This window comes from Nannospalax galili, unplaced genomic scaffold, assembly GCF_000622305.1.
Source record: "Nannospalax galili isolate Female #2095 unplaced genomic scaffold, S.galili_v1.0 scaffold803, whole genome shotgun sequence".
Lineage (NCBI taxonomy): Eukaryota > Metazoa > Chordata > Mammalia > Rodentia > Spalacidae > Nannospalax > Nannospalax galili.
This window is the reverse complement of record NW_008349354.1, coordinates 259,949-286,394: the sequence shown is the minus strand read 5'-3', so window position 1 is coordinate 286,394 and position 26,446 is coordinate 259,949. Positions and strand designations below refer to the sequence as shown.

The 26,446-nt window shown below is 44.7% G+C and overlaps 1 protein-coding gene across 2 annotated transcripts in view; it reads left to right on the top strand.

Annotated features, from left to right (window-relative positions):
* The window catches only part of Rcan2 (regulator of calcineurin 2), a 274,569-nt gene extending 248,616 nt beyond the window's left edge, over positions 1–25,953 (top strand). For both annotated transcript variants that reach the window (XM_008846718.2, XM_017801578.2), the window contains 2 exons: positions 2,209–2,380; positions 25,707–25,953. In XM_008846718.2, the coding sequence (XP_008844940.1) occupies positions 2,209–2,380; positions 25,707–25,867 (333 nt within the window). In that variant the 3' untranslated portion in view covers positions 25,868–25,953. The remainder of the gene's footprint in view (positions 1–2,208; positions 2,381–25,706) is intronic.
* Positions 25,954–26,446: the final 493 nt, after the last annotated feature.

Below are 26,446 nucleotides of genomic sequence, written 5' to 3'. Positions count from 1 at the left end.
TATATATATATATATATCCCTTTTAAAATGACAATGGCAATCTTTTTACTTTAGGTTGGTTTGTCCTTATGGTTAATTCACTGAGAAATAGGCCCAGTGGTTGCCTACACAAGATAAGCTAGTCAGTACAGCATGGTTCTGGAGATGCTCATGACCAACCGTAGCTGAGGATCTAGATAGTTGATGGCCTGTGGAGGAGGGAGAGTCAGTTTCTTTGGGGGATGTGGCCTCCTGTAGGTCTACCATGCTCCAATGGATGGCCCAACACCCATTAATAGCACAAATTGGACTCTGTGAGCTATTAAAAATAGATGGCTCAGCGGTTAAAAGCATTGCTCTTATAGAGGACCCAGGTTCAGTTCCCAGCACCCACAAGGTGGTTAACAACCTTCCCTAACTCCAGTTCCAGAGGATCCAATGCCCTCTCTGACTTCCATGGCAGTCATTGTACGACATGGGTGCACTTACATGCAGGCAATTCACTCATACACATAAAATAAAAATAACAAAAAATTTTTGAAAGCATACGAGGTTGGGAGGGGTAGAATAAGGATGAATGTGTTCCAAACACAGTGTGTGAATATGCATGTATGAATTCTCAAAGAATAAAATGAGTTTTAAAACAGAAAATAGACAAGATTCCCAGACAGAGACAGTGCCTGCGGATTAGAACACAGTCTCTAAGAGCTACCAAACTGAACTTAACCAGGGCAAGTCATAGAGCTTCAATGGGGGTCAGTTCCCTCATCTGTAAGATGGGAATGATGATGTCATCACCACATATGACTGGCGTGGGGATGAAATGGACTGCTGTGTGCTCAAGCACCTAGTGTTGGTGGATGAATAATAAATTCCAGCTAGAAACTGTAACAGTAATGATTTCATCACAAGGACTGCTAACCCTCCTGTTAGTGCCATAATGCAAACTTAAATGATAGTTTTAGTGGACCATAAAGACTAGTTAATGATGCAGATTCAAGACAAAAGGTTACAGATCTATGGACATTAACTTAGTGTTTAGAGTCTTGCAAAACAAAATGCTGGCTATTCCCAACAGGCATGGGTAGTTCTTAGGGATGATTATGATGTTCACAACACTAGATAATCAGTGTCCATCATCTCCATTCAGAACTTATCCATCACTAGGCAAATTCATCTCTTAACAGATCTATGAGTGCTGATTCTCCTTTTATCCCTCATAGAGATAGCACAGTTGAAAGAATACAGGCTCAGCCTCAGCCTCATGTTCCAATCCTATACCTTACTAATTTGTATAGCTAGGGCAAATTTCTGAACCTCTTCTAGTAAAAACCTACTCAGAACTCATGATGTTACACGCCTATAATCTCAGCACTCCATAGCCTGAGGCAGGAGGATCTTGATTTCAAGGCTAGCCTAAGCTACATAATGAAACTCTGTCTCAAAAACAAAAAGCAAGGACAAAAAGAAAAAAAAAAAACTAGTTTCCTTTAAAAGATAATATTGAGTTACCAATATGTATTAAGAAGAGAGATTCAAATGCTTAGACAGGAATGTTCACAATAACACTATTCACAATAGACCAAAAGATGAGTACAAACATTCAACAGATGGAGGGATAAAGAGATTAAGGTCTGTTCATGCAGAGCAATATTACTCAGTTGTAATTTGAAATAAAATAAAAAAGGCTGGGTGTGGTGCTTTGTACTTGTAATCTCAGCACTGGTAAGTGATGGCCAGATAGCCTAGCCTACTCCATGAGCTCCAGGTCAGTGAGAGATCCTAGCTCAAAAAACAAGGGACGTGGTGCCTGAGGAATGACATCCAAGCTTGTCTTCTGGCTTCCACATGCAAATGTACACATGTGCATCTGCACACCTGCATACATCAACAGAAACAAAGTGCTTGGGTAGGGCTCAAAGTGCTGGGGCGGGGCTCGAAGTGCTGGGGCGGGGCTCGAAGTGCTGGGGCGGGGCTCAAAGTGCTGGGGCGGGGCTCAAAGTGCCGGGGCAGGGCTCAGCAACATGTTTTGGAAGGCCTCCAGGGGACTCTGATGTTCCTCAAAGACAAGAGCTCCTGTTTTAAGGACTGATTCAAAAAGAAGCGTATGACATACAGTCAGGAGTGAAACTGCAGCCTAACCCCACCTGAAACCCACAACTTAGTATACCAACAGAGCTCATCTGAAACCACGGAGAATCACATGTCACATTCTCCTCTGTTTGCAAGGTTCAGACTCCAGAGACGGACGGAGACAAACTGCATTTGGCTCCCCCACAGCCTGCCAAACAGTTTCTCATCTCGCCCCCTTCATCTCCCCCTGTTGGCTGGAAGCCCATCAGTGATGCCACCCCTGTCCTCAACTATGACCTCCTCTATGCTGTGGCCAAACTAGGACCAGGTAAGCTCTCGGCCCTTTTTAAAATGAAGCATTTGTCAGCATCCTAGAATAACTAACAAGATTAGCAAACAAAGTTAGGGATTCATGATCACAGCTGCATCTCTAATGAATCCTTGTGGACAGTAGGAAAGATGATGGATGAGATGCCCTGTCTAACTCTGTACCCACTGCAAAGCAAAGGCAAGAGCCTGTGCTCAGAAGACTTTGGTTCTGGGTTGCAATGTAATATCTTTGAAGAAATATTTTGTTTATTATTTTTATTTTATGTGTATGAGTGTATTGCTTGCATGTGTATAAGCACACCTGTATTATGCAATGCCTGTGGAGGACAGAAGAGGGTGTCAGATACCCTGGAACTGGAGTTATGGAGGATGGTTGTTAGCCACCATATGGGTGCTGGGACTCAAACCCAGGTCTTCTGCAAGAATAGCCAGTGCTCTTAACTGCTGAGCCATCTCTCTGGCCCTGCAATGTAATATCTTAAGACCAGACACTGCCGCCCAATTCTCTTAAGATATCTCTGTATATCCTGAGATACAGGGCTGGCAGGAGTCTGCTGTGGTATTCACCATGATGTTACTACTACAGATGTTAGTATAAACCCAGGAACCCTCTGATATAAAGTGTTCTGCTACCTACTGTGAGGCCTTCTAGGCCCCCAAGAAGTCAGTGACAATAGCCTGTAATTTAAATTTAAAAATATTACCTATGGTCATTTCATTCCTGCATTGGCATATGTAGCTGATTTGCTCATTTTTAAAAAAAATTTCTTTGTCATTTTAAAATTATTTTTCACTTTGAAATTGCATATATTTTTCTCTGATCATGATATAATGATTAACACAGTATTTCATTAAAAATTTGCTGTTAATTTTTTAAAAAATTTTATTGTTTTTGTAATGTCATACAATAGTTCTTAATCAAATTTAGACCCCCATCCCCCCACTGGACCTCATGCATTCGGTCATACATGCTAAGTCCTATCCAGTCAAGCATTTGTACCCAGATGTCCTTCAGTGCAAATCATCCACTAGAGTCTGGTCAGCCCATCTAGAGTCTGCACGTAAGGCATACTCTCCCTCTCCCAGTAGCAATCAGTCTCCAATAGCTCTCAGTTTAGTGCTGCCTGCTGCCTGTCACCTATTTCTCTCTCCCCTCTGGGGCCTTGTTTAATTGAGTTGGTGGGGTCCTGAGCTCAATGCCACCATGATCACCAGTTCACATGTGCAAGTTTCCAGTGGCCTGAAAGCCTCTCCTTCCCTGTCTTCATGAACTAGTCCAAGCTCTTACAATTTTTCCTCCCCCTCTTCCACAATGGTCCCTGAGCAATGAGTGGGTGAGGTTCACTGGTGAGAGTTGAGGGATGCATTAGTTTTCTCTCTACCCCTCATTCTGCTATGCTCCGTGAGCCTTAGATACAGAGGTTTAGCTGTAGATGTGTCACCTAGGATTGGGCATCTCTCGTGCATATATTCTCTGTGTCTGATCAGTTGTGGAATTCTGCAGTAGCCTCCATCTGTTGCAAAAAGAAGTTTCTTTGATGATTGCTGTATAGTATGCTTGTCTGTAATATAAGGATCCATATTTAGCATATGGGAAATTTCATTTGTCTAGAGATATGACAGAGATAGGGTTTTCTCTAGGATCTATGTCCTCTCCAGCCATGTATATTTGACTGAGTTTACAGTGCCACCCATGAGTTCACTCCCATTGAGAGGGCTTTAAGTCCAATTAGATAGCTATTACAGTCTAGTATTCCTGTTCCAGGAATTTACTGCTACAGTTTAATCATGGGCTTCTACTATTGATAGATAAGATTATTTCCAAGATTTTGCTGTTACAGTTAGTTCTTGTATTTATCTCTTTATGCACTTGTCCAATGTTGCCTTTGATTTCATAACCAAAAGTGAAACTACCTTCAATTTCAGTTAATGAGACCTCTTTCTACCCCAGATAATTTTTCCTGTGTTATGCAAGAGAGGTAATGGTTCAAACAGGAGGGACTAAAACCAGCACTTTGGAGCTGCTGATAAATAATGGCCTTGAAGTCTGCTCTCTGTGCTGATGGCTCTCTAGGGGTGAGGGAGGGCTTTAACAATACAACCCAATGACTCGACTCCACGCCAAGAGACTCTAATTGATCTTGGGGAAAATTCAGACATTGGTATCTCTTAAAAGCTCCCCTGATTCTAACCTACAGGTTAATTCAAGAGCCACTGGTAAGTAAATGCCAAATTCCAGGAATAATGAAATTATAATTGGTTCTTGACAATGTTTTTTAGTATAGTTAGGAAAGTATTTGGTCCAGAGAGTCATTCACCCCAAAAACATGATTCTTGTATACATCGAAGTCTATCAATGCTGGGAATTAGGGTGAGCTGTGGCCCTGGCTTACCAATGATTGAATTATCCTTGGGATATAGGACTTCCCATTGCTGAAACCAGGAACTTTCCAAGGAAAGCTGGTCATCCTACTTTGTTCTCAGATGAAGATGGGCTTGATTAATACGGCTTCCCTGTGAGAGAGAGGCTGCCTGTTGCCTGTGGGGCCTAAGGTTAATGGCAGAAGCCTTGAGAGCAAGCTACTCCTGAGGGACTAACAAGCTGCTTTGGTTTCTTGGGTCTTCCAAACAGCCACATTTTCACCCTCAAAGAGTCACTGTGAGAAGCAGTAGGTGTGCAAGACGTGCTGGCCAAAGAAGTGATGTCATAATTTGTAAAGTACAATGTCCTTGAAAGTCTAGTTCACTTTCAGAAATTATAAGCCTACATGGCCCCCAAAGAGGGCCACTGTTGCAGAGTGCCTTAGCACTATGGCATGTATAGAGTTGGTTCTATTCAGGTCAAGCTTTGGGATGCCTTTTTCATCACAGAAGCAGGGAAGCCCACACCACCCATATGGACCCTGGAGAGTCAAGATCACTGGGGTTGGAAGGCAGACTCCTGTGCCCAGCTATGAACAGGCACATGTGTGAACACTTTGACATTTAAAACAACCCTCCAGTCAGTAGAATCACCAAGACCCTAGCCAGAAGCACGGGTGACTTGCATTTTGCAAGGGGGGGAAACTGAGGTCCTGGGGGTAAGCGTATAATTTTCCCAGTTCACAGTGTAGTAATTCTAAGGCTGTGCTCACTATCCTTTTCTATATATGTGTGTGCATGTGGAGGCTGGAAGTCAACCTTGGGTATCATTCCTCAGGGACCATCCACCTTTATTTTGGTTTTTTGTTTTTGTTTTTTTGAAATGGGAGTCTTACTTGGCCTGGGACTGACTGGGTAGGCTAAGCTGGCTCGCCAGCAAGGCCCAGGAATCCAGCTGCCTCCACCTCCCCAGAGCTGAGACAACAAGTGTCTCCCACCATGCTGGTTGTGGGGACTAGGTCTTCATGTTCACAAGTGAGGCATTTTACAGACTCAGCCATTTCCCCAGCCTGTGCTTCACTCTTTTTATATTAAAGAGTCTCCTTGGTGTAAAATCTGCTGAGATTACAGCTCGGCTGGCCTCTGTTCTAGGCACTTGGAATTGGCAATCCAGTAAAGTCAAGTCATTTTTTTTAAAATCAAGGACATAAACAACATCTGATGTTAGTGTCCACACAGATTAGTCCAGAGGTGTTGGCCAGCCTCAGTCACCTGTGCTGGCTCACAGAGCTCAGTCCCAGGTCTTAAAGTCATTCCTGGGACAAGTGTGACCTGAGATTGACAGCAAAGACACATAGAACAGGAACCAGACCCTGGCAGAGAGACCTGCAGGGCCTGACATGAAGAGCAGAGGAAATGGCCTCAGAGAGACAGAAAGGGGTAGTTCCTGTCCAACTTGGACATAAGTGATCAACAATGCTGAAGTACTTGACATCCTTCCCTTTTTCTATGCTGCCAACCTAATGCCTCCTTCCTCACAATTAATAAACCATACAACAGTTTTTAAAGATTTTATTTTTAATTATGTTCATGCATGGGAGTACAAGTGACCACAGAGGCCAGAAGAGGGAGTGAGAGCCCCTGGATCTGGAGTTACAGGCAGTTATTGGCTGCCCAATATGGCTGCTGGGAATCAAACTCAGGTCCCCTGGAGGCACTGAGCCATCTTTCCAGCCTATCATGTACCACTCTGTATTTCCCACATAGCAGGGCACTTACAGAGACAGGGCTGTTGTCAGACCCCTGTCACAAACCAGGAGACTGAGCTATGAGAAGATGAATGGGCCTTGCCAGGGTGACATAGCTGTATGGTGACAGGGGCTCTTCTGATTCCAGAGAATGAACTCTACCCTTTGGCTAGATGGTCTTCCATTACGGAGTTTTGCCAACGTTAGGCCTGTTTTGCCCTCACACCGGCAGAAGTTTCTGCCCTCACCCATAGTTGGCAGTTATCTCTAACACCACTCCAGACTTCCAGAAAGCCTAAGCCAGTGTACAGAGGGCGCAAAGACCCACGCATTGCCATGTGAAACAATGAACGTCTAGGGTTTCCTCCTCTGCAAGGATGACTGTCCTTGAAACAGCTGACACTTGGATGCATTTTCTGGAACATTGTTCTCTTTATTCCTTGCCAACAGTTTGAGGCCGTTTCTCTTTGCTTCCTCAGCCCATGCAGATAAATTACCTGTGTCCAATGATGAAGTTGAAAATATCACAGAGGTTATATTAAAGGTCATCATCATCTCTGGTCTGTTGTTGTAACAGAACACCTGAGACTGGGTTGCTTATAAAAAGAAAGAGGTTTGTTGTTCATGGTTCTGGAAGCTGGGAAGTCCAAAAGCATTACATTTGCATCTGGTCAGCCTATGTGGAGCACAGAGGATATGACTTGTGGGCTAGGTTTATAGGAAGCCTGCTCTGGTGGTAACTAACCTAGTTTCAGGAAAAATGAGACTAGTATTAACCCATTCATCAGTACTCAGTTACCATGACCCAAACACTTTCCTGACACTGCTGCACTGAAGAATTGGAATTCTGATGTTCTGATGCATGAAGTTTCGGTGGGCTCCCTTGAACCATGGCAAAGGATATTTCAGCTATAAGGTAGAAGTAAGGCTATATGCTGAATCCTTCCTTGACCTGTGTCTCAGCCCCAGCTCCAATAAGGGACCACAGAAAAATCTAGCACTTAGTCTCCTTGTGGTACTTTGCACAAATGCTGACTTCTCCTGGTTTCTGTTGTTCAACTTCCTGTCTTAAGTTGCATGTTTTATTCATTAAGACCTTCCCAGAACCCATAGCACCTGGCACACTGATGCTCAGTAAATACTGGATAGCTGAATTCATAAATAACTGGACAGATCAGCTATTAGCCTACTTAGAGATGGTGTCTTCACCAGCTAATTGTTGCCTTCCATAGCTTTAGCCAGATTGCATCAGGAGAAGTTAATGTTTTCAATAAAGAAAGGACTTTGGAGCATTTCCATTAAAAAAATGATTTCAGAAAGTTCATTTTTTAAAGCCTTTGGCAGAACCATTTCAGTAACAAGTTGTAACTCATTTCGTACTAAAGGGAGGCTACACCTCAGTTCCAGCGACTCAGCACATGAGGAGACAGAAGGAAAGCAGCTCTGATGGTCAGGGGATGAGCTGATGCAGGTGCTCCGTACAGAGCCAGGGGACACCAAGGCATGTCTGTCCTCCAGGAAGCAGTCTGTTCAGGCTAGCTCCTGGCTCTGTGAGATCGTTTTCAAAGTAGAACACTGAGCCAAGGAAGACCTGGTCTTTTCTACCCTCTGTTGGTCCTCTTTCACCGTTCAGGTTCTTTGTCTCCCACATATGCTGACACACATATCCTGACTAGATGCTTTATGCTACAGAAAAGAATTATACACCTGCACTTAGGCACAGACCATGCTGTATTCCTTTTTCTTTGTTTTTGGGGTCGGGGGTTCCTTCCACAGAGCCATGCTGTGGAAGCCATGAACTGTGTTCAGTCTGATGTACAGAAAGAAGCTTATGCAGGGATACAGAGAGATCTGAACATCAGCTTATCAGCCTTCCATGATGGTGGGAGCTTTACCATGGCTGTTCTGGCCTGGGAAGCCAAAAATATCTCCTCAGTGCCTCTCATGGAGGACTGGTGGGAGGGTGCAGACAGAAATCTCACCTCAGTTCAGACAGGCCAGAGGGAAATGGCAAACAGTGTCCTTATTCTTTAAAAAGAATGGGGGGGTCATAAGTGACCTTTTTCAGAGAGGGATGAGTCAAGAATGAAAAATTCTAGAGAGGTCTTTAAAACAAGCAGGGAGAGGATGGCAAAGGTACAAGGGACCATGATCAAACCATGCCAAGCCTGAGGGCTTCCAGTGAAGGCCTTAAGATGCCATACCTGTAGACAAGAGCCTCAGAACATTCAAGAAGTTCTGCTTATTACAGTGAAAGACAGTATGGAAATTATGAGATGCAATTTGAAATATTTTAAATTTTTATGTGTACAAGTGTTTTGCCTGCATGTGTGTAAGTGTATCACATGCATGCAATGCCCATGGAGGCCAGAATAGGGTGATAAGAGTTCCTGGGACTGGAGGTTCAGAGTGTTGTTAGCTGCCACATGGGTGCTGGGAATTGAACCCGGGTCCTCTGCAAGAGCAGCCAGAACTCTTAACTGCTGAGCCATCTCGCCAGCCCTGCAATTTGCTGCATTTTGAAACATTCTTAATCATTGTCTCTGTGACTGTCTTTGACCCACAAAGTGAAATAAATTAGGAAAACAAAACTACTTACACAGGTCTGACTGTGTCAGGCACTGTTCATTTCTTGATCACAAATAATCACAGTATTGTTCTCACTAATGTCACCAGGAATTGTGACAGTTAAATATGCAGTTAAATATGCCCCCTCTGACACTGGAAATCTTATGAATTAATCAATGACTGACAAGCAGTATTTGCCCTGAGAGGCAAGAAATCTGAGCAGCCAGAGAACTATGAATGGTAAAACCAGCTTCTCCTAAAGAAATTCAAGACTGTTACAACAGGAAAGTTTCAAACTACAGAACTTAGACACTCTCTTCCCTTGCATCGTGTTTCTTGTTTTTTGTCCTCTAGAGTACACCCAGCACCTAGGGTTTTTAGACCATATCCCTTGCTTTCCTGTAATGATCAGTTCAGCATGCAGGTCAGAATGCGCCCTCCTCTCTGTTTATGGGGTGTTTACAGTCTCCATGAAACAGGCTTCCTGTGTTTTGTGTAACAGTGATCTAAATGAAGTCAGCTGGGCTCTGACCTGGAGGTGGATAATGAACTAGAATATGTGCTTATTTATTTTAGGGTATCTATTGTTACTAATTTGAGTGGTACAATGTTATGTTCTTATTTTACGTGAAACAAAATAGGAAAAATAAAAAGCCAGCCCAGCAAAAGAGCTTATCCACAGGATGGGCAGAAATGGTGAACAGAGATGTACACCCACTGAAAGCGGGGAGGTCAGAGCGAGTGTGAACTGCTAGTCTTTGTTCTGCTTTCTGAGAGGGCTGTGGAAGGTCATGTTTGCTGTGAAAGGGAATGTAGGGAGATCTGAAAAAACTGTCTTTTCTCTTCTTTCCTCCTGCTATTTTTAGCTCTTCTTAGGGAGATCAATTTTAGTTAACTGCAGAGGAGGGTTTAAAATGGTTGCTTCAGTGTCAGGTTGCCTGGGTCTGCTATATTTAGATCCCCCACTCCCATTCTATGCTATCAAAACCTGCCATAGTAAAGCAGCTTTTGCTGAAATCTCTGCTTAGCATACATTGTTTCCCAGAGTGGAAAATATAACTCACTAATTAACATAACTCACAAGGAAGACAGATCTATTCCAAGCTCTGATTCAGAGGTAAGGAAAATTCCTTTTAAAATATAGATGAGCTCCTGTATTTTGGAGGTGTGGGATGAATATTACATGAGGTCTGTTCCTGTTATGTGATCGCTGTATTCTGATCACAGACATGAACAGCACATGCAGCTGCCAGCATCCCCCAGAATCCCAGTCAGTGTAGTCTCTAGTCATCCCTCCCCACATAAGGATGCAGATCTGGGGTCCTCCAATACATGTTCATCAGTTTCCATTTCCATACAAGAGTTTTCCCTGGGTGGAGGCAACATGTTAAAGAAGCCTTTTCAACATGTTCTGGGGTATAACTATCTCCAAGAATAGCAACATAAAACTCTTCCTTAAAGATAAAGTCAGCGCATTGCAAAATAAAGACACGTAGCCAAGAAATGGAAAAAGATGAGTAAATTTCCCCACTATAAAATAAATACTTTAAGTATGCTACAATATTTAGCCTCCATGATTTTCTTGATTACATTTTAATTATTGTGTGTATATGGCAGTCAGAGGACAACCTGCTTCTCTCCTCACCACATTCAGGGATCAAACTCAGGTGGTCAGGCTTGGCAACAGGTGCCTGAAACAGGGGTTCAGGTGGCCATTTAGAGGATAGCAGAGTTCATTCCATGAGACTGGCAAGGAATTAGCTGCGGGGGAAGGTCAGAAGACCAAAACACAAAGAAAGTGAAGAAACAACTTCACCGAAGCAGGAGAACAGCTCCTGTTAGGAAGGGAGGGGTCCTGCAGGAGAACAGCTCCTGTTAGGAAGGGAGGGGTCCTGGAGCTGAAGGTCTGCCAAGCCAGCTCTGGGTGAGGAGTCTTATAGGGTCCTCCTTGGCCCTGCATTGCTGTCCACCCAGGGTGGACTCCTCTTTCTCACTATTATCCACTGCAGTGCCCGCTGGGACAAGCAGCTGCCCTCTTGGGGAGCCTGCCTTCACTGTCCCCATCTACCTGTATCCCTTTTTCATTTTATGTGTATGAGTGTATTGCTTGTATGTATGTAAGTGCACCCATGTCATGCAATGCCTGCGAAGGTCAGAAGAGAGAATCTGATTCCCCTGAAATTGGAGTTATGGATGGTTGTTAGCTGCCGTGTGGGTGCTGGGAATCAAACCTGGGTCCTCTGTAAGAACAGCCAGTGCTCTTAACCACTGAGCCATCTCTCCAGCCCCAGGATTCCTCAGTAACCCCCTCTTTTTTTATAGGTGTGCCTGTGTATATAAGTCTGGGCATGCCTGTGGCTGTTGCCTAGCAAACCCCACTGGGTCTCAGGAAAGGGAGATTATTTTCCATTCCCACAGAGGAACCCCCAGTCTCTGCACATACACAGCTGTCTCTCCAACAGCTCTTGCTTGATCTATCTTGGCTTTCTCTCTGTCACACCATATGAACAAACCCTCCTCCCCCAGACTTCAGAGAGCTCTCCTCTGCTCTTCCTCCCTCTGCCTTCTTACCATGAACTCAGACTCTTGGTCTACCAATCCAGTCCATGAAGAACCTCAGTTCTTAATGGTTGCTGGAGAGAATGAAGATGATCACCCCAATCCAGTGTGACAGAGAAAGAGGCAAATGTCATTTTATGGTAGATCTGCTAGCATTCTCCCTCCTCTTCTCTGCCCACCTCTACCTCTTTCAGTTCCTTAACATCTTAACATCCTTCTTTTCTCCTTAATAGGGGAAAAATTCTACCCATTCACATCAGCAATGTTTTCCTATAGTGAGCTGTTTTGACACCAACCCCAGCAGGAAATTCACTCGTGCACTACCAGAAACTCACACTTATGAGTGAGGGGAATGTGGTGGTGACAGTGACATGGAGCACCACTGGGGCACCCGCCTGTGGAAGAACACTGCATTTCTCTGGGGTTTTCCAAAATTAAGTATGAATTCACACAAACACAAAGGACTCAGAGGCAAAAAACCTTTATAGAGAACTGAATTCCTTGAAATGCTTCTTTTAATTCTAGATCCTCTTTTCCACTCATATCTTAATCTTGGGAACTGGGCCAGTGAGATGGCTCAATGGGTAAAGGTGTCTGCCACGAAGCCTGAAGACCTGAGTTCAATCCTTGGGACCCAGGTAGAGGAAGAAGATAGCTTACTCCTGAAAGTTGTCCTCTGACCTCCACACATTCTATGGCATGTACATGTGTTTAAACACACATACATACAGAGAGAGAATATATACAATAAAGTACAAATTTAAATCTTATGAATAAGCAGTTACCAAGTACCTGTACTCTGCCTGGAGTACCCCTCTTTTCCTTTCCAGCTTTAGATAAAAATCCATCATGAAGCTTTCCTCTTACTTTGGGAATGCTAACTAAACCTCAGTGTGTGCTTTTGAATCTAGATGGCATCTTCTGTGAGCTCTGATCTGGAGTGTGTGGATGGGGTGGGCAGTGCAGCCTTGGGAAAGGTCTTTATGTTTTTCACTATAACTCTGATTTTCTTTTGAGGGACACTTCCAGCCCCAGTTCAAACCATTAACCCTGAGAGGACTGAGAAGTTAAAAACAAATGGTGGAGCTGGAGAGAGTGCTGGCTGCTTTGTTCAGAGGTCCAGAGTTTGGTTGCCAGGACCCATATGGAGTAGCTCACAACCATCTATCTAACTCGAGGGAATCCAATGCCTTCTGGCCTTCATGGATGACCACACATGCAAATACACATAGATACATACGTGTAAATAAAAGAATGAATCACTTTTGAAAAACCTGAAATGCTGGCCAGATCTTAGGAGGTATACGTCCTCCTCACCTTCCTCCCCCTTCCAGTTTGTTCCTCTACCCCCCACCCCCACCCCCCAACCCCTGAAGTCTATGAGCTGAGCTGGGCCAGGCCAGACATGTCCACCCACACATTTAACACGGTCAAGAGTGCTGGAGCCTCACAGCCTACTGGGCCTTCCTCTCCTTGAAGAATTTAAGTGTGACATCTAACATTTGGAAGGAAGTCTGAGTATAAACCGCTTTCTAGCACATTTCAGATCACCCTGAACCAGGCTCTGTTTTCACCAGCCTGTAGACATGTGAATAAAGACAGCACCTGCCAGGATCCCATCAATTAAACTAATACACCCTCATTCATCTTTGGAAAAAATTACATTTATAATAAAAATATTGACAGTGGCCTTTTAGACAAGCCTCCCCATTGACCTTTAATGATTTTAATATTGGAATTTATATTTTTCTCAAGCTTAAAGGACTTGTAATCCAAATCGAAGTTTAGTGCTTAGCCTGTAACCCAGCATCATTCTGTGTTTGAGCTGTGTCCCAAATGTTCTTAGCGCTTTAGATTAAACCATCACCCATTTTTAAATTCAGCACAGACTAACTGGCAACAGCTTTTGTGCCCTATTTGTTTCAACCCCAACTGAGAGTTGCATAAGCAGACTGATGAGACTGTTTTTGCTTTTTAATTACCCGTTTTCTCAACCTCTGGCTTTATACAGAATGTGGCTTTGTAGAGCCTCAGTTCAGGCTTCCTTTTGCCCAAACCCAGTAACACACACATAGATACACACACACACACACACACACACACACACTCACACACTCATCATGCCACACAGCTATAAAGCATCAACCTGTCTAGCACAGGGCGGAGGCTCAACCACCAAGCTTAACACAGAGCCCAGAGCACAAGCAAGGAAGGGGGCTCAGAGCCAAAGGCGAGGGGGCAGGGCGGGCAGCACCCACAGTTCTGTTCTGCAAAGTCACCCATCAGGTAGGAAGGGATGGAAGGGACAAGATGGAAGGAGGGAGGAAGAGGGCAGAAGGGAGGAGGGACCCAAGTCTCACAATCCCAGATCCCCCTGAGCATGAAGGAACCACTCTAACATGGAACCTGAGCAGGGAAAAGAACAACCCAGTACTTTCAACTCTATTTGTTAGATCCAGGTTCACTTATCAGTGACTGCCTAGTGACTGCCCATGACACTACCCTCAAAGTGGAGAGACTTAAAACAATGATCATTTGCTTTGCTCACAGATTTGCTATTGGTCAGACTCAGGGCCATCCCCTCAAGAAGCAAACTAGGGGGAGGGACAAGTTCACTCCTGTGGTCACTAGGTTGACACTGGCTGTGGCAGAGATCCCAGGGGGACGAGCTGTGTTTCCAGCCCATGCCAGCCTCTTCAGGGAGTGCTGGGGCTTTCTCACAGCATGGAGGTCCTGTTTCAGGAGTGAGCGTCTTCAAAGACCATAGCAGAAGTGAATAGTGGTTTTTGAAACAAAGATGTCACACTGGTTACTTCCTGCCGTAGTGTATTTGCCTAGCAGTCATAAAGGCCTGCCCAAGTATGCATGATGGGGACAAGAGGGACCCTCCTCAATGGAGGCATGGCATTGTTCTTCCAGGAGAATGTAGGGGGTGGTATAATGGCCACTTTTTAGAAAACAATCAGCTTCAACACATAATATCCCTGCTGAGGATTTACCTTTAATCAGAGAGATAGTAACACACAAGTGGGAAATATGGGGTTCATTTCCTCTCTGTCCAAAATTTCCATAGAGACAGAAATTAACTGAGTTTATAATTTGTAGTCTGGATGGTGTGTGTGTGTACCTCAGCTGTCAACCCCCAAGTTTCATCCACCTTTGATTTTTGAGACAAGCTCTCTCAACTGACCTGGGACTCATCAAATCGGCCAAGCTGGCTGTCCAGAGATCCCCAAGGATATTCCCGTCTCTGCTTCCTCAGTTCTGAGATTACAAGTGTGCACCACTCTGCCCCGCATTTTTTCACATGGGATTTGGGAAATGAACTCAGGTCTTTGTGCTTGTGAGACAAGTCCCTACTGACTGAGCTATCACTCTAGACTCATAGTCCTTTCTTAAAACAATTGATTAAGGACTGCCTTTTAAGATGCTTCACTACCAAAGAGACCGTGCCTAGAATAAGTAGCCTTTGTGCTTGTGAGACAAGTCCCTACTGACTGAGCTATCACTCTAGACTCAATAGTCCTTTCTTAAAACAATTGATTAAGGACTGCCTTTTAAGACGCTTCACTACCAAAGAGACCGTGCCTAGAATAAGTAGTGATTCAGTAAAGCTAAAAGAGACAATATCCAGAAAGAATAGTCTATCTTGGACCAGCAAGATGGCTCAGTGGGTAAGGGTGCATGCTGGGTAAATTCAGTTGTCAATTTGACACACATGGGAAGAGGGACCCTCAGTGGCAAATTTCCTCATCAGATTGGCCTGTGGCCATGTCTATGAGACATTTTCTTGATAGTTGAGTGATGTGAGAGGGTTAAGCCCACTGTGTGTGGTGCCACCCTTGGGCAGATGGTCCTGGGTTGTATAAGAGAGCAGGCTGAGTACAGGCCAGGGGAGCCAGCCAGTGAGCAGCTATGGTCTGTGGTCTCTGCTTCAGTTTCTGCCCTGAGTTCCTGCCTTGCCTTCCTTTGATGATGACTGTGAGCTGTGGTTTTTGTCAATATTTCATTACAGAAATAGAAAGTAACTAGGACAGGATGCTTGCTGCCAAGACTGATGGCCTAAGTTTGATCCCAGAACCCACATGGAAGAAATAAACTTCCACAAATTGTTCTCTCACTTCCACATACCAACCATGGCACACATGAATACATACATACACACATACCACACACAATGTAAAAAAATCTTGTTTTTAAAAGCATAGTCCATCTTCAGGTAGAGAACAAATTTTTTGTAAAACTATGAGTTGACATGAAAATATATTAATTCTTAAAGCCAGGTTCCCTTTCCATTGATTCTTATGGGGAAGAGAGAGAGGCAGGACCAGAGAGTGACCGTCAGCACATTCTATGAAGTCAGGCCAGGCAGAGTTTGGATCCTGCTCAGTCATAACCACTTGTGTGTTCTACTAGTCTCCTGCCTGGCCTGGTATGAGGAAACCCATGCCACAGCTATAGAGTTATATATTCACTTTACATGAAGCACCAAGTCTTCGAACTGGGCCTGCATTTACTGACTGCTGAATAAACAGCTATCAGTGCATCTAAGGAGGATGGCAAGTTTCTAGGACACCTGTGATGGCCCAGTGCTGAGCGAAATTCTGAGAAGCATGACAGGCGCCTGCTTTAAACAGTGTTCTGCTTAGCTGAAAAGCTAGAACAGTATTTACCCTATTGGAGGAACATTCTTGGGTGAGTCTGTCACTGGAAGTGGGATCTTTAGCACAGATACAGTAGAAAGGGGACCAAGTGACAAGTGTTATAATATGAGCAGGGCTTTAACTGGGCAGAAGCATGTAACACTGACTGAGAAAGGACCCCAAGCTGCTCTCAGAATGCTGGGAGAGGCAAGGCCTTATTGAAAGGCTGGGGCAGGCAAGCAGCAGCTTGAAGGACTCAAGGACCTTAAGCTGTTGCAGCTGCTGAGAGAGTTCTAGAGTGGGCTGGAGAAAGTATGTGTGGTTCTTTCACTGAGGCCAAGAAAAAGGCCCAGGAGGTTTCTTCACCTTCTGTCTTCTTACAGGGGTCCTTAACTGCCTCAAATGTATACTGGACCTTACACAGGTGATTATCAACAGCCTGATGCCTTTCGTACAGCAGCCTGTATTTACTGAGCACTAGTGTGCACCCTGACTTAAGTAATGGAAGCATAAAATATCATTTGAAGGCTGTGGAGATGACTCAGTGAATACAAGCCCTTGTTCTCTGCAAGTATAAGGACCTGAGTTCAAATCCCCAGCACCAGAAAGGGGAAGGAAGCCACAACTATTGGCAGCTGATAACTGCTGGGTAAGGGAAAGTTGATCTTCATTAAAGGAGTGACACTAGATAGGCTGAACAGGATCCAGGATGAACTCACTCCAAGGGACGTCTGGCTACACAAACTTGACTCAATAGGCCTTACCACCTATGACAGAATGCATGAAGTCCTGTGGGTGGGATATTGGGGGTACAGATAGGATTAAGATGTATTGTATGAAATCCACAGAAATTCAACAAAAATATGCTTAAAACACTTTTGGAAGTATTAACAAAACCCTAGCTTTCACCAACCAAAAGGCTGAGTGTCATCAGATAGCAACTGGGGCCTATAGGCTTTGCTGTAACTACCTACTCTAAGTTTCTACCAATATATTTGAAAAGTGCCTTGATATATAACCTCCTTTGTTCTGTTACTATAAAAACTTCATGGAACTGCTTCTACACTGGAACAAGGAATTTAGGTGAATTAAATCTGTTCCTGGGCTATGATCACTCATATTTGGCTCTAGAATAAACTATTATCCCCTTAAAAAAGAATCCCCAGCACCCATGTAAAATGCCAAGCATACTATATATGCCTGTAACCTCAGCACTGGGATGTAGAGACCGGAAGATCCCAAGAGCTTGCTGGCCAGCCATCCTAGCCAAAAACACTCAGTGAGCGACCCTGTCTCAAGGCAGCAAGACAAAGAGATACAGAAGAAGATGCTATCCTGTCTGGCCTCCACATGAATGGGCATAGGTGTGCACACCCACACATATGCAAATATCACTTGAGTGACATAATTATGAATATAAAAGATGACATAATTAAATATTAGAAATAAATAGTTAAGACTAAGAATTTTTATAAGATCATAAGTCTTAATCCAACAGCAACTTATACTTTTCTATCTCATGGAAATAGAGTTATGGAAAGGGGTAGGAAGAGAGATTTGCTGCTGACAATTCAGAAAATGGGGGCAAAGAATGGATAGGGAGGATAGGCTCATCCTCCGGATCAAGTTACATGGTACCCAGCTTCTCATTCAGCTGTAGGACTCAGGCTGTCCTTCACTTCTTTCTGCCGTTTGCATCAATGACCCCACAAAGTCAAAGCCCTTTGTAACTGTTTAGCTGCATAATTATTGATGGCTTGTGAGTTTAGTTCATATTGAAAACCTGAGACTGGAGAAGCATTGGCCACAATAATATCCCCCTAAGAAATTAATGTCTTACATCTTGGGAGAGCTTTATATTGTTGGCATGCATTTTTTTATTTCGTTTTACCCAGGAAACATAGGTGCTAGCCCATTGAACTGATGATGCTTGGAAAGGTTAGATCACCCTCTGTGAGCCACGTGACTAGTATGTGATAAGGCAAAGTCTCTACCTATTGTTTATGAATGACTTTTAGTTCCTATAGTGGGCAGCCCTCCTGGTGGCCTGAGGTGGGATCCTGGTGGGTTCACTATTGTCTGGCAGATGTGAGGGAATATATGCAGAACAGGCACATGCAGGGAAGCCTGGTGACTTGTCAATTTCAGTGGGTGAATGGGAAAGGAAACTCAGGAATGCCTGGCTCCAAGGATCTGCACCTAGAAGGCTGGTAGACTAATAGAAACTCAAGGAAAACATGAGAGTAAGAAGGAAACATTGATCGACAAGGCAGGAGACATGATCCATGCTAGATATATGACTTTGGAAAGGATTGGGAGGCCTATAGAGATGGCAGTAAATCAGGGTGAGGTCAGCCTGGAAAGGCACCCTTCTCACAAGGGATCAGTGTCCAGGAGAAAGAACCTTCCAGAACATTGGCAGTTGCAGAGGAACAAAGTGCCCTCCACCATTAGACTTTGCTATATGTTGAGTCTCTGGAGCTGGGATTCTTTCTAGGCCTCAGCAGGGCAGAGGATAAGGATTGGCTCCAGAATCACTGAAGTCTCAGGAGGGTTTCTTCCCTTTATCAGAAAAGTTTTCTCACTTAGCATGAATATTCTAAAGTCTCAACTCTGCTTTAATGGATATGCATGCAGTTCCATGCCATCTTCTGGCTCTCACGCCTCTGCAAGGTGCTGATTTTTACCAACTCTATGATCCCACTAGTTATTTTAGAGAAGATACAGGAGGGGGGTTCAGTCATGTCCCAGAGTCAGCATGGCATGATCACTGGCAGCTCTGCAAGGTGCTGATTTTTACCAACTCTATGATCCCACTAGTTATTTTAGGGAAGATACAGGAGGGGGGTTCAGTCATGTCCCAGAGTCAGCATGGCATGATGACTGGCAGATGCCTCCACCACACCAATCTGCAGCATCCCTCCAAGCCCTGATCAGCACACACTTTACCTTCGGCCTCCCCAGAACAAGGGGCATCCTGCCTGCAACGTAGTCCCTCCTCCGCACCACAGGAACTGGGCCATGTCACCAACTGGTCTCCACCCACTCAAGAGAGGAGACCGAACTTTGGCATCTGTTTTTAACACTAGCCAAGTCTCAGACAGTGGCCAAGGCCTGAATGTGAACACTTACCCATGGATATTTCCCTGGAGGTCAAGGGAAAGTGGTGCATTTTGATGGCTTTTGCTCCTGGCCTCCTTTCTGCACATAGGGGAAAGGACAATCAATTACAGACAAAGGAAGGACCACATGACAGACGGACACTTCCCTTGTTCCATAAAAGAAAAGCTGCTCGGAATGTCCTGTTCTCCCTGAACCATGGCAGGACCTGCCCCCACCCCACCCTGGGTGAGTAAGGCTTGGCTCCTTGTCCCCAACTAAAGCCCAGTTGTTCCCTTAGCAAGGGTAACAGCATTGACGTCAGCCCTCATGGTGGAGGAATTAACTGAAGCCCAAAGGGAAAGAGGCCATAAAAAGAAAAATCCAACCTGGCAAAGCCAAAGCCATTTCTTTTTACTTTGTAGACTCTCAGCAGATGTTAAGCTTTGCTGGATTTTGATAGTAAGAAAGTTTCCAAAAATAGAATGAAATGTCAGCATTAATGGGATCACAGTAATAAAGTATCTCTACTACTATGCAGTCTGACTTGATTAACTGAAAGATGCCCTGCATATAGAGGCTGCACCGGAGTGGGTCCTGTAGCTACTGAGTCCCATCCTGGTTCCCCCCGCCCATCCAGTCAGAGATGAGACCAAGCACTTCTGAGGCAGTGGCATGCCACAAGGAGAGGCTGTAAGGAACATTTGCTTTCTTAGCCAGAGCAAAGAAAAGATTTAATAGAAGCTAGATTTGCTGTAAGTGCTTCACTGCAGCAGAGAGGGTGGAGAGGAGGGTACAGCAGGACAGAGGGAGGGAGGGAGGGAGGGAGGGAGGGAGGAAGGAAGGAAGGAAGGAAGGAAGGAAGGAAGGAAGGGAGGGAGAAGAGAGAGAAAGAGAGCAAGAGAAAGAAAAAAAGATTTTTCTGAAACCAGGCATGATGGCAAATATCTATACCAGCACTCCGGAGCTGGAGGGAGGAGGATCAGAAGGTAAAGTTGTCTTCAGTAACCAGAGTCTCAAGCCAGACTAGGCTAAAAGACCGTGACAAAAAAGAAAGGAAGGAAGGAAGGAAGAAGGAAAGGAAGAAAGGAAGGAATGAAGGAAGGAAGGAAGGAAGGAAAGAAAAAGAAAGAAAGAAAGAAAGAAAGAAAGAAAGAAAGAAAGAAAGAAAGAAAGAAAGAAAGAAAGAGAAAGAAGGAAAGAAAGAAAAAGAATCAGGCATGGTAGAGCATTCAGTGGAACAATATTGAGTGACCTGGATTACACAGTAAGTTCAGGCCATCCTGTGCTGCAGAATGAGATCCTGTCTCCAGAAAGGATAGTTTCCTGTTTTCTTACCCACAGATAAGGAAAGGGACAAGCTGATCGAGGCTGGCCTGTGTCCTTGCTGTCGCCACACATCAGCTTTGGGTTTCACACTGTCACACTCAGTTTGCTATGGCAGATTCCTTCTGTGGTCTCCCCATCTGAGCATAAATGCTCACTCTCTGTCATTCGTTTGCTCGCTCCCCCCACCCCACCCCACATACCTGCTCCATCTCTGTACTCACAATCAGTAGAACAGAGAAAGGCCCACAGTGGCTCCTGCTGCTTCCCTAAAAATGGGCTTTTCCAAATGTGAAAACTTAAAAGAAATAACTTCCAGGGCTAGAGAGATGCCTCAGCAGTTAAGAGCAATGATTGCTCTTGCAGAAGACTAGGTTCCATTCCCAGTACCCACCCGATGGCTAAGAACCATTCATAACTCCAGTTCCAGAGGATCCAATACCCTTGCATCTGACCTCCAGCAGCATTGTATGACATGGGCGCTCTTACATACATGCAGAAAAAAACACTGAAACACATTAAAAATAAAAAGTAAAAATAAAACAATCTCCATGTTCTAGTTTACTTCTCTATTTCTGGGGTAAAATACTGACCAAAAGCAACTTGGGGAGGAAAGGGTTTATTTCACCTTACAGCTTACAGTTCATGGCAGAGAAAAGCCAGGGCAGGATCCTGGAGGCAGCAACTGAAGCCTAGAATGCTACTCACTGGTTTGCTCCCCTGGCCTGTGCTCAGCCTGCTTTCTTACACAACCCAGGACCAGGATCACCTGCCCAGGGATGGCACCACCTACAGTGGACTGGGCCCTCCTGTATAAATCAGCAATTAAGAAGATGCCTCACAGACATGGCCACAACCTGTCAAATAAAGGAAATGCCTCAGTTGGGGTTTCCTCTTCCCAGGTGTGTCACATTGACATCGGTCGCTGCCTTGCTCCATGGGCTCAGATACCACTTCTTCTTTTTTGAGGCTATCTTCCTTTCAGAAGTGCAAGGGGTCCCCGAAGGAAAGGCAAAAGTTTAGAAAGCTCTGGAATTGAAGTGACTTGCTGTATTCCACGAACACACATGAACACGCCGAAGCATGGAGACAAGTGAAGGCTGGCAGCTGATGGTTCCAGACAGCTGATTAGGACCCCTTGCATCTTGTTCTTTCTGCTTCCTCCTTACCTGCCTCCTCCACTGTCTCTCCTGCAGTGTTGCGGGAAAGCAGGAAGGAAGACACACATTGTGTGTTTTCCACTGGCCTGATGGGGCCACAGCCCTCCCCCCATCTCACAATGCTATGGCACTGGGGCCACACAGAAACATCAAGAGGCACCTGATGTGGGGTACAAAAGTCGACTCCACTAGAGTCCGCAGGGTTGCTGCCCCCTGCTGGAAATCTCGGCTTATAGTAAGCTTCCAGGTATTTGAAAACCAGCAGTTTGCCCAGCATGCTCTGGAACCTCTCCTGCACACTCCCGTACTGGCTAAATTTTATCATTTTAACACAAACTAAAGTCACCCAGGATGAGGGAACCCCGGTTGAGGCGTTTCCTCCATCAGACAGGCCTGTGGACATGTCTGTGGGGGTATTTTCTTCATTGCTAATTTATGTGGGATAGCCCAGGCCACTATGGGCGGTGCCTTCCCTGAGCAGGTAGGCCTGGGTTGTATAAGACAAGTAGCTGAGGGGGCCAAAGAGGTGGCTCAGGGGTTAAGAGCACTGACTGCTCTTGCAGTTCGATTCCAAGCACCCATATGGCAGCTAACAACCATCCGGAACTGCAGTTGCAGGGGATCCAACATCCTCTTCTGGCCTCCGCAGGCACTGCATGACATGGGTACACCTACCTACAGGCAGGCAATACAATCGCATAAAAAATTAAAATAATACATTTTAAAAAAGAAAAGTAGCTGAGCAAGCCAGGGAAAACTAGTCAGCGAGGAACATTCCTCCGTGGTTCTCTGCTTCAGTTCCTGCCTCCACATTCCTGCCCTGAGTTCCTGTTCTAACTTCCCTGAATATTGGACTGTCACCTGGAAGTGTAAGCTAAACAAACTCCTTCCTCCCCTTCCTCTTTTGGTCAGTGTTTTATCAACAGAAAGCAAACTAGAACAACCCTTACATAAGGCTGGTTTCATGAGGATGGCTTTTCTTAGCAATACCTGAATCAATTCTCCTACCTTGGGACTTTGATAACTGGGTTCTTTTACATCGAGACAACTCACACTATTCAGTGCTGTCTGCATGACATCAAGTGAGCCACAGCTACATCACTATGCGATACAGTGAGTTCAAGAGGAGATTGCCACCTGGCTCAGTCGATGTTAGCATCCATGCTCACCAAGTAGCATGAATGAGAAGCCCCAGGTTCTGCCCAGGTGTCCAACCTCTGACACTGTCCTTGCCTCACTGACTGGTCCACATCAGCTCACTTAGGTCAGGAATTTTTAATACTTGATGTAATTCTCACTACCCACAACCTTACCACATCTTGACATACAAAGACTTCATCTACCATATTTTGATAGCTCTGTCTGGTTTTACTGCTTTTTCTGCAACACTATTAGGGAGCTGCAACACTCCATGAGATATTCACTCTCTTCACTCAGCAAAGTTTCTACTGGATTCAGCGGGATGCTGATGGTGGAGGGTATCCAACAAAGACATCTTTGACTCTTGGACTGAGTAGATGGTTCAGTATGTAAAGTGGTCACACAAGCATGTGGACTTCAGTTCAGATCCACAGAATTCATGGGAAGCCAGACATGGTAGTTCATGTCCAAAATCTCTTAGAAAAGCATTGATACTTAGCATTGTATTACAAGTTTCCCAGTATCACTTAGAAAAGCATTGATACTTAGTGTATTATCAGTGCTTATTTCCAATGTTAGCGCACAGAAGCTGAAACCACACCTCCTGAGGTTTCTGTGCCACCACTGCCATTCACCAAGATGTGCACAGTAGCCTAAATGATACCCTGTCACAAGAAGTGACAATACCTGCTCTTGTCATCAGCCAGAACTTCTCTCCACTACAGGCTGAAGGTAGCTGGCAAGCTTCCTGGACTGGGCGGCATCTAGGTCATGATTATGGGAGGAGGGCAGGATTTAAGGAACTCTCAGGATAAGGTGAGACTATGCTATGTAACAACAGCTAATTGGGTGGGTATCAGAATCTAATCACCATGACTTAGGGGGCAGCAGGTAAGCTGCTTTAAGCATAAAGGGAAGGGTTGAAGTCATGGGACAAGACTATTGAGAAATTATGCAGAATCTTCTGGACTTGTTCAAGACATCTGGACTTGGAGAGCCAGGGACCAGAAACCAATCTGAAGACACTGTTTTCTACAGATTTTGTTGTGGTTGGTTCATGAACTATGAAGTGAAAGGTCAGCTTTCAGGAAAAGATCAAGGTGTCAGCAGTTACTGAGAACCTTTAAGCAGTAAACCCACATCCCCTCACTCCTCCACCTGGAGGTCTTGCTGCCTGTACTGGACCATGCTCTTAAGCACAAATATTATTTTATAGCTCTGTGTAGCCAGAAGTGGGGGATAGAGACCAGGAAAGGTGCTCAATAAATACCAGCTAAGGTGAAATGAAGACATAGTAGTGTCTGGTAGTGATTTGATTGTAAAATGGGGGCTGAAAAGATGGCTCAGTTGCTAAAGTATTTGCCTTACAAGGATAAGGAACTGAGTTCAATCCCTAGAAAGACTGGACATTAAAAAAAAAGTGCTGGGGAGACAGAGACAGTGACTCCTTAAGACTTGATGGCCAGCTCACTTAGCCTACTTGGTGAGATCTAGGCCAGTCCCTGTCCACAAAAATCACTCACAAAAGGACAGAAGGTATCCCTGAGGAAGAACACTCCACATGTGCATATGTGTATGCCCAAAAGCACATGTACTCCCCTGCACTTGTGTATATATACACACAAAGAATGAAAGATTCTTGGAATTTGGGCCTTGTTGGTCAACCAACCAAGTCACATAGTAACCACTGCAAATTCTAGACAAGCAATTATCCCATGTTATTCCATCTCAGGGTACCTGTGGTTATACAAATTGTACTGCTAGGGTGCTGGAAAGATGGTTCAGTGGTTAAGAGCACTGGCTGCTTTTCCAGAGGACTTTGGTTCAATTCCCAGTACCCACATGTTACATAACAACCGTCCTTAACTCCAGTTCTAGGGGATCCAATGCCCTTTTCTGGCAACCTCTGCATGATATGGTACCCTTATATATATGCAGGCAAGACACTCATAACACATAAAATAAAGATAATAAAAAGAATTGTACAGCTGGAAGAGAGCTTAGAGACCTTATCCAAAAATTGAACAAGTGACTCAAGATTCCCCAGCCCTTAGTGGCAAGACTAGAAATCAAAGAGAAACTGATATGACTGACTGACTGTGCTAGTCAGCTTTCCATCACTATGACAAAATACCTGAACTCATCAAAAAAAAAAAAAGGACATTTTGGCTTATGGCTTCAGAGCTTTCAGTCCATGGTCACTTGACCCTGTGGAGCACAGTTAATACTGGAGGGAGCTCATGATGGAGAAGGCCCATTCACCTCATAGAGGTCAGGAAGCAAAAAGAGGGAGGCAGGAGAAGGCAGGGGGCCCATTATCTCCTTCAGGGTCTTCTCCTCAATGAGCTCACTTCCTTCCATGAGGCTCCAGCTTTCAGTGGTTCCACCACTTACAACAAGCTGAGCTTTTGGGGAACATTAGAGATCCAAAGTATTGTACTGGCAGACCCATTGGGTCCTCACAATCCTATGGACGTACCATTTTGAAATTTATAGTTGAGCTTGCTGTGGCTAAGAAGGGTTAAGTGGCTTATTCAGGGTTGTAGAGTTGGTAAAGTTGAGTCAGGACATGATCACAGATGGGCCTCATTTCCTTCCTATGTAAGATCACAGGTTTTCCATGACACCATAAAATATTCTTCCTACTTCCTCAGCCAACCTTGCTAAAGAATCTTTTCAAAACTCCTCTTTTTCTCATCCCAATGTCTCTTGCTTTACAGGAGAGAAATATGAGCTGCATGCAGGGACCGAGTCCACCCCGAGTGTCGTCGTACATGTGTGTGACAGTGACATAGAGGAAGAAGAGGATCCAAAGACTTCCCCAAAGCCAAAAATCATCCAGACTCGGCGTCCTGGCCTGCCCCCTTCCGTGTCCAACTGAACATACTGCTCCACCTCGACAATAATATCCGTCTCTTTATCATGCTTTTACCCTGTCGTTTGTCAAAAAAAATAATTGCCTTTAAACCCCTGGGTGTTTGGTTGTTTGAGATTCCTTCCTTGTAATAAAGCCTTTAGGACAAAAGGGCTAGGAAAAGGTGATATGTCTCCCAATCACATCATACCCATAACTATACTCCATGATTTAGAAAGTTCTAGAAAAAAAGGTAATATTATTTTCTTATTAAACAATCAGCACAGCCTATCTCTTGATTCATATTGATCCAAGCCAGAGATATCAGTAACAAATAGCACTTGTGTTGTTTGGTAGCTGTTTCTGTCCCAGTCCTGGGTGTGTGTGTAGCCACACCTGAGCTTGCATCTTCATCCAGTCAAACTCTGGATTCAACATCATAACCCTGGAAACAGAGCACAAAGTGCTGTGTACATCCAGCCCTCTGTGTGTGTGCGTGTGTGTGTCTGTGTGTCTGTGTGTGTCCATCCAGCCCATCTGTGTGTGTCCAGCCAGTCTGTGTGTGTCCAGCTCGTCTGTGTGTACCCAGTCCTGTGTGTGTGTGTG